This window comes from Prionailurus viverrinus, chromosome E2 (genome assembly GCF_022837055.1).
Source record: "Prionailurus viverrinus isolate Anna chromosome E2, UM_Priviv_1.0, whole genome shotgun sequence".
NCBI lineage: Eukaryota > Metazoa > Chordata > Mammalia > Carnivora > Felidae > Prionailurus > Prionailurus viverrinus.
Genome location: NC_062575.1, coordinates 49253021 through 49260978, shown reverse-complemented (window position 1 = coordinate 49260978; position 7958 = coordinate 49253021). Strand labels below are relative to the sequence as shown.

The following is a 7958-nucleotide window of genomic DNA, read 5'->3' as shown; positions in this document are numbered from 1 at the left end:
TTATTTTATCTTATTTTTAATTTTTTTAATGTTTATTTTTAATTTTTTTAAATATTTATTTTTGAGAGAGACAGAGTGCGATTGGGGCTGGGGAAGGGGCAGAGAGAGAGAGACACACACACAGAATCCGAAGCAGGCTCCAGGCCCAGAGATGTCAGCACAGTCTGAAGCGGGGCTCACACCCACGAACTGTGAGATCATGACCTGAGCATAAGTCTGACGCTCAAACGAGTGAGCCACCCAGGCACCCTGTGAAGCCAAGTTTAGTTTAGAATTGACTAGTTGGTCTGTGTTGCATGGTTGCATATCCCGGAATCATAATGTCTCTGTAGCTATGGGTGCAAAAAAAATGGATCATTAAAAAAAAAAAGTAAATCATATCATGACATGCCCCTGAGAATGGAATAGGGCACAGTCCACTTCCTGCCCACCTCTCTGACCTAGTCTCCTACTTCTCTCTGATAGCTGGTTCCCACCCCTGGGCCTTTGCACTGGCTGTTACAGCTGCTTGGAACACCTTTCCCCTAGATCTTTGAATGGCTGTTTCCTTCTTATCCTTCATCTCCACTTAAAGACCACGTCTTCAGAGAGGACTTTTTACTCATGTCCTGACTCCCTAGTCGCTGCCTATTATATTGCCTGTTGTTATTTGCCTCTTATCAAATGAGTTACCTAAAATTATCTTGCTTATTCTTTTGTTTCTTGTCAATCCTTTCTCAGCCATGGAATGTTGACTCCCTGAGATAAGGGCTTGGTCTTTCACCATAGTAACCCCAGTACCCAAAACAGTGTGGGCCACGTGCTAGATACGCAGTAAACACCTAAATAATTCTATCCACAAGACTTCAATACTCAATCTTCACACTGAGAGATGGAGTTGAACTCCAAACTGAAATTGTAGACACATCACAGTACTTGTCTTGAGACCTCATCTCTCTTATCCTGAAGTCTAACCACACCACCCACTCGACCTTTTCCTCCCCTGATCCTGGTGTAAAGAATGACTCAGTTTCCTAGTCAGTGTGAAAACCGGAGGAAGAGAGCAGCTCACGGGGACTGTGAGTACAGTCGGAGGAAGGGTACTCTACCAGTCTACCAGGAAGGACTAACCGCTATCTCCTAGGAAAAGCCTGCAGAGTCTGATTGTAAGGACCATGGAAATGGCAGTGGGAGGAATCCCTAAACCGGAGTAAAAAGTGCGTGTGCCTTGGGGCGCCTGGGTGGCTCAGTCGGTTAAGCGGCCGACTTCGGCTCAGGTCATGATCTTGTGGTCCATGAGTTCGAGCCCCGCGTCAAGCTCTGTGCTGACAGCTCGGAGCCTGGAGCCTGTTTCAGATTCTGTGTCTCCCTCTCTCTCTGACCCTCCCCCGTTCATGCTCTGTCTCTCTGTCTCAAAAATAAATAAACGTTAAAAAAATTAAAAAAAAAAAAAAAAAGTGCGTGTGCCTTTAAGAGGAGAGTCGGAAAAATAGAGGGGGCGTCACCCTAGGAAAAGTAGTCTCAGGCTCAATCAAGCGGGTGGCCTAAGAAAAACCGGCCCCTTCCGGTTGCGTAGCCTAGCAAGATGGCGGCGCCCAAGGCGGTAAGTGACCGGATCTCCATGAGCCCCCAGATTGAAGCCTGCTCTGCTGTCTCAGCCTTCAGGGTTTCTGTCAACACCCAGGAAGCAAGGAGCAAGAGGCAGCAGAAGGCCTCTCCCACTAAGGCTCGCGATGGGATCGCAGACACGCAGCCTCTGGGGGTCGGGAAGGATCGGTGTGAGTCGCAGATAGCCGAGGCGCTTTAGGGAGGAAGCGGGGCGGAGACTTGGCTGGGGGAACCAATGGGGAAGCAGGGAGTGTGTTCCGAAAATGGCGCATCCAGCCAATCAGAGGGAGGGATGGATTGCGGGCTCTATTGAGTCGGGCTGGCGAGTGCCTGGGAGTGGGACCTGCAAAGGAAGGGGGTTAGGGAGGGATTGGAGAAGCCAGGGTTTGAGGGCCTACAGTAAGAGACAAAAGGATATAGTTGAGGAGAGCTCATGGGACAGTTCGGAATTTTTATGGAAAAGCAAAGGGATGATGGGAATTGAGGACAGGAAACAAAGGGTCAAATTTAGCAGTTCTGAGGGAGGGACCTAGGGGAAATTAAGGGAAGAACTTGCGATATTCCTGGAGGGAATCTAGGAAGACCTGAGTAAAATCAAGGAATGGATTTAGGGCAAAATAAAGTGAGAGGTTGGAAACCTGGGAATTTTGAGGAAAAATAAGGATTTGGGCAAATTGTTGAGAAAATTTGGTTGAAACAGAAGGAGAAATTGGAGCAGGCTAAGAGAAGACTGGAGGAAGATTGAAGAGGAGGTAGATTAAGGGTGGTTTGGAGAAACCAAGAAAAATTAAGATTATATTTTGGGGGGGGGGCGCCTGACTGGCTCAGTCAGTAGAGCGTGGGACTTTTGATCTTGGGGGTTGTTTGATCCCTGCATTGGGCGTAGAGATTGCTTACAAATAAAATCTTTAAAAAATATATATTTTTTTATCTTGGGGGTTGTGAGCTCGATCCCTGCATTGGGCGTAGAGATTACTTACAAATAAAATCTTTAAAATATATATATTTTGGGGAGATAGAAGTGGGTTATTTAGGAAGACTCCAAGGAAAATGGGGTATAATTAAGGGGATATTTTGTGGGAAATTAAGAGCTCAGATAATACACAAACATAAGGGTTTGGGGAAAGATCGGGGGAGAATTGGGATGACCAAGAATGGCCAAATCAGAGAATTTAGGATTGAATTTGGGGGAAACATGGGGAAATCTGGAGGGGGGGGGGGTCCCAAAAGCAGAATTTGGAAGTTCTGAAAGGAGAAATTTGTGAGCCAGGAAGCAGTGTTGGGGTGACAATTCATGGACCAAGAACAGGGGTATCTGGCTCTGACTCTCACAGGACACTCCAGGCTCAGCGTCTCCTTTCCCATCCTCCCCAGTCCCTGCACCTGGTGGCCCCAGTATGGAATGGGGGTACCAGGGGCATCGGTGGCCTGAGCAGGGTGGTGGCCCCTGAGGGCAATCAGAAGAAGGGGAGGTTGCTGCTCCAGTTCCTGGCTGACCGCTTCTATGACGTGGAGGCTCTCAGGGACCACCTGCTCCGAAAGCGGGTGTCGAAGGTGCACCAGAAAAATCGGTGAGAACCCTGCTGCTGGGCCTTACCGGGGAGAACTCAGATCCTGCCCTTGTGACTCCCGGACAGCCGTGTGGCTTCCATACCAGCACTGCCCAGTTGTATCTTCATCTCCAGCCACACCCTTCCCAAGGGTTCGAGCTCATATGGGTGACCTGCTGCCCACCATCTCTTGGAGGCACCTCAAGACATGGATGGCACCTCAGACTTAACATGGGGAACAGCAAGCCCTTGACTTGCCCCTAAGAAAGTCTGTTCACCCCCAAGCCTTCCCCATCCCAGGAAACAGCAGCACTGTTCCCAGTGTTTCAGGCCACATTCCAAGGAGTCCTCCCTGATCCTTCTTCTCTTGTTTTCCACCTCTAGCCCACCAATAAAATACTAGATCATCGCAAATTTGACCCGTTGTTACTGGTCCTATTTTAGTCTGGTCTCAGCCCCTTCATTTTATGGTTAGGGTTAGTGCATTAATCTCCTAAACTGATCCCCCTTTGCCTCTTCCAGTCTATGGTCTATAAATCATCCAAAGGACTCTTAAGAAACTAAAATAGAGGGACGCCTGGGTGGCTCAGTCCGTTAAGCATCAGACTCTTGGTTTCAGCTCAGATCATGATCTCACAGTTCTGTAAGTTTGAGCCCTACATCGGGCTCTGCAAAGACAGTGTGGAGCCTGCTTGGGATTCTCTCTCTCTCTCTCTCTCTCTCTCTCGCTCTCTCTCTCTCGCTCTCGCTCTCGCTCTCTCTCCCTCTTTCTCAAAATAAACTAAAAAAAAAAAAAAAAAGGAAAACACTCTTTTGCTTAAAAACCTCAAATGGTTTCCCCTTGCAACTAGAATGAAAGCCAGACTCCAAGGCCTAAAATCTGAGCCTTGAGACCCCTACCCCTACTCCCCTTATGCCCACCAGCATGGTGTCCACGTGGCTATTTTTTTCTGCCATCCTAATTTGAGCCTCTGAGCCTTTACACTAGCTGTTGTCCTGGCCTGGCAGGCTTTTGCCTTGACCTTCGACTTTCTTCCCACCACTCAAATCTCTGCTCAGGCGTCACCTGCATGAAGTATTTCTTTTTTTTTTTTTTAATTTTTTTTTTCAACGTTTATTTATTTTTTGGGACAGAGAGAGACAGAGCATGAACGGGGGAGGGGCAGAGAGAGAGGGAGACACAGAATCTGAAACAGGCTCCAGGCCCTGAGCCATCAGCCCAGAGCCCGACGCGGGGCTCGAACTCACGGACCGTGAGATCGTGACCTGGCTGAAGTCGGACGCTTAACCGACTGCGCCACCCAGGCGCCCCAAGAAGTATTTCTTAATAAAGTAGCGTTCTGCTTCTCCACCCCTGACCCAAGGCACTCCTAGTCAGTCCCTCTGTGTTGTTTTCATGTGGAACAGAGTCTCTCTCCAATTCGCCCTTAATTTCCTGGTTATCTGTTTCCTTCTGTATATTAGCTTCACAAGGGCAGGGGCCACTATCTGTTGGTGCCCAGCACTGAATAGATACCAGTAAATCCTTGCAGCCTGTGTCATCAGTCTGTCTGTCTGCATGTCCCAGACCTGCTGCTGCAGACTCTGGGCAGCACCGGGGCATGGTGGGGGAGGGGTGCGGGGGGACCTCCTGGGGCCGCACCCTCAGCTACTGTTCTCTCCACAGACCCTTCAACCACATCAACCAGCGATACGGTCCCTACGTCGCGGGTGCCTATTTCATCCTGAAGCAGGGAGGCGCGGTCAGGTATGATGGCACAAGTGTCCAAAGTGGGCTGGGGGGAGGCCGTGGAGCACGGACCCTGAGGCTCTCCTGACTCCCCATGAGCTCTGGGCTCCAGCCCCTACTGGCTCTAGGGCTTGGGGCTCGTTCCTGAACTTGTTCCGCTCTGTCACCTGTAAAACGGGACAGCAGTTGTACCCAACCTATGAGGTTTGCTGCAAAGATTCAAAGCCATTTTGCTACCAAAGCACTTGGAACAGGCCTGGCACAGCACACGTGCTCAGTAAATATCCATGTTTCTTTTCTTTCCTTGGCCCCTTCCTTTCTCCTTCTTCCCTTCCTCCTCCTGGTTTTTCTCCCCTTTTTTTCTTCTTCTTTGAAAAAGGTCATTTATGCATCTACCCCTCATTTTGTTCCCATGAAAACTTTCAGGGCCTGAAAGTTTCAGGTGCCTGCGAGTGCACCAGATCCCGTGGGACCATGTCGCCCGGGGCTGGGGAGCATCCTCTGGAGGCCTGGGGGGGGGGGGGGTGTCCTGCTGACACCCCTCCCCCCCCTTCCAGGTTTCAGGGCAGGGAGTGGATCCGGCCAAATCAGCGTGGCCACTTCTCTCTGGACTTCTTGAAGTTGCAGGCGGTGCCCGTAGAGGCCGTCGATGCCAGCGGCTGTGCCATCAACTACCAAGGCCTGGACAACCTCTGTGAGTGCGGTGGAGACGGGCAGGGCCGTGCGTTTTCCCTTTGGCGGTGGGTTCCAGAAAGGCCCTCAGTGCCGTCCCTCCCGCCCCCTTGCAGTGGCCCTGAAGGAGCTCCAGTCCCTGTGGCTGCAGCGCTGCCCCCACGTGGATGACTGGTGTCTCAGCCGCCTCCACCCACTGGCCAGCTCGCTGCAGGAGCTCTCGCTGGCCGGCTGTCCCCGAGTCTCTGAACGGGGCCTCGCCTGCCTCCACCACCTCTGGTGAGACCGCGGCTCAAGCCAGGGTGGGGGCTCCCACCCGACAGGTGCGGGAAAGCGGGAGGGGGCCCGTCAGGCAGTCCCCGTGTCCCTGCCGCCACGACTAATCCGGAGCACGTGTGGGGTCGGCACAGATGAGCAGTCGCGGTGAATCTGTGGCAGAGGGAGAGGATGCCTGGTTTTTCTTCCTTTTGGTTTCAACGAAGACCCCGTGACATTTGCACTGTTGTAAACAGTAGGAGCTAGAGTGTGTGTCCGGGATTAACGTGGTGGGTGTCGTGTACTTGAGCCGCTCTAACGTTTTCTGGACCCTGGAGGACGTTACTGTTAAGGAGCTGGGGGCTGAAGTGGGGGCTGGCACACCCCCTCCCCCACACAGAGGCCATCCTGACGCAGGCCTCCCCCCTTGGTGCCTCCTCTCAGGAACCTCCGCAGACTGGACATCTCGGACCTCCCTGCCGTGTCCAGTCCGGGCCTCACTCGGATCCTGGTGGAAGAGATGCTTCCTAGTTGCGAGGTCCTGGGGGCCGACTGGGCCCAGGGCCTCAAGCTGGGGCCAGAGGAGCAGCCTCGGGACACAGCCGGCCCCACCCCTGCCTAGCCCTCGGCCAGCCACCATCAGGCTGGATCTCAGCGGGACCCGGCAGAGTGTCCCACGGTTCCCCATACTTCTGGCTTCCGTCGGGTTCACTCGGTGTGGGGGTTGGGCTCTGGCTGGCTGCATCCTGGGGGGAAAGGTCACAGCTCCTGTCTCCTGTCAGGAGGCTCTGTCCACAGGCTTCTCTCCTGGGTTCCAACCAACAGTCACCTCCTCCTGCCTCTTCAGGCCTGGGGGAGGGTTACCAGCCCCAGGAGCTGTGCTCCCCCCACGGTTTCCCCACACCTGCCCACTAGCACGTAAGAGACTCTGCTCTTGTGTCCAGAGACTCTCCAAGTATCTTTATTTGAGTGTGCTGCTGCTTCCTGCCCGGACCTGGCTGACACGGGGGCGCTGCTGGCACGCTAGGGGATGGGTCTTCGGGTTGTGACACCGCTCAGCTCACCGCAGGCTACGGCATCCCTGGCCTGCACTCACGAGATGCCGGGAGCGCCCCAGGTCCCACAGTGTTGCCGCTTACCCACGTATTGGCTCCAAATTCAGCGTTCTCGTTTGCTCCGTGAAAACTGACCTGGGCCTTTGCTAAGTGGCACGAAGAGGTTTGTCAGTAGAGGGCGCCCTAGAGGTTCCAGGAGGAGAGGCTTTTGCTTCCTGGTTCCTGACAATGGCGGTGTGCTCACTCTTTGGTCTGGCTCCCTGCCCTGAGTGCTCAGTGGTCAGCAGCTTCCCCTACCCACCCCCCCCACCCCACCCCACCCCACCCCCCCGCCGGCAGCTTCAGAGCTGTGCCTCCACTGAGGCACCTCCCTGCAAATGACTCTCCATGGCACCCCACCTGGGGGACCTCCAGTAAATGCCGAGGCACCTTACCAGCGAGTCCGTTATTTCAATTTGCCATTCAAGTCAATAATTCTTTACATTAAACTTCACCTGCTCAATTTACTATGTGGTGTTTCTCTCCTGACTGGATCCGCGCTCATACAGCACTGGCATCTGGAGTGTTCCAGGAGACAGACTCACAAAAGCTGGGATTTGGGGTTGGTCCTGTCCTGCCTTTGGAGCTCAGGGCTGAGCTCTTGGGTGGTGGGAAGCGGGATGGAGAATTCCACGGCGGCGGTGGCACCACAGTCAAGCTCTCGCCTGGGGCTGTGATGAGGTGCCAGCTGAAGCACGTGTCCCGGGAGCCCCCGGGGGCTGCTGCACCTGACCCATGTGACGGTAGTGACAATTCTAAACATAGGTGCTGGACACATTCTTTGGCATGCCCTTCAGTGCTCACAGACAATGACAGGCTCAAGTCTGTTTGCTTAGCTCAGGCCAGGGTCTGAGAACTGCGGAGCTTCTGTGACTGCCCCCCCTCAAAGTTCTACCAGCAGGTGGCCAGAACTGAAAACACAATCTAGAAGTCTGTGGGTTGTCGAGTTATGACGGTTGGATTCCCAGCCTTGACAAGTTTCTTATGTGCAAGTGTGGGCGCTGACTGGTACGCGAGGGACCCAAAATCTGGAATGGGGTCGTCTGGTTGGAATCAGAGGAGACAGATGAT

The 7958-nt window shown here is 53.2% G+C and overlaps 1 protein-coding gene across 2 annotated transcripts; it reads left to right on the top strand.

Annotated features, from left to right (window-relative positions):
• The first annotated feature begins 1546 nt into the window (after positions 1–1546).
• Positions 1547–7179, top strand: DMAC2 (distal membrane arm assembly component 2). Of its 2 annotated transcripts, none has more exons than XM_047835388.1 (6): positions 1547–1582; positions 2962–3158; positions 4804–4884; positions 5424–5560; positions 5655–5817; positions 6238–7179. In XM_047835388.1, exons 1-6 carry the CDS (start codon positions 1565–1567, stop codon positions 6413–6415), a joined length of 774 nt encoding a protein of 257 aa, XP_047691344.1. In that variant the 5' UTR covers positions 1547–1564; the 3' UTR covers positions 6416–7179. The 2 variants fall into 2 exon arrangements, with proteins under 2 accessions (XP_047691344.1, XP_047691342.1); XM_047835386.1 differs by lacking the exon at positions 1547–1582 and adding an exon at positions 1592–1755 and having other exon boundaries at positions 2922–3158.
• Positions 7180–7958: the final 779 nt, after the last annotated feature.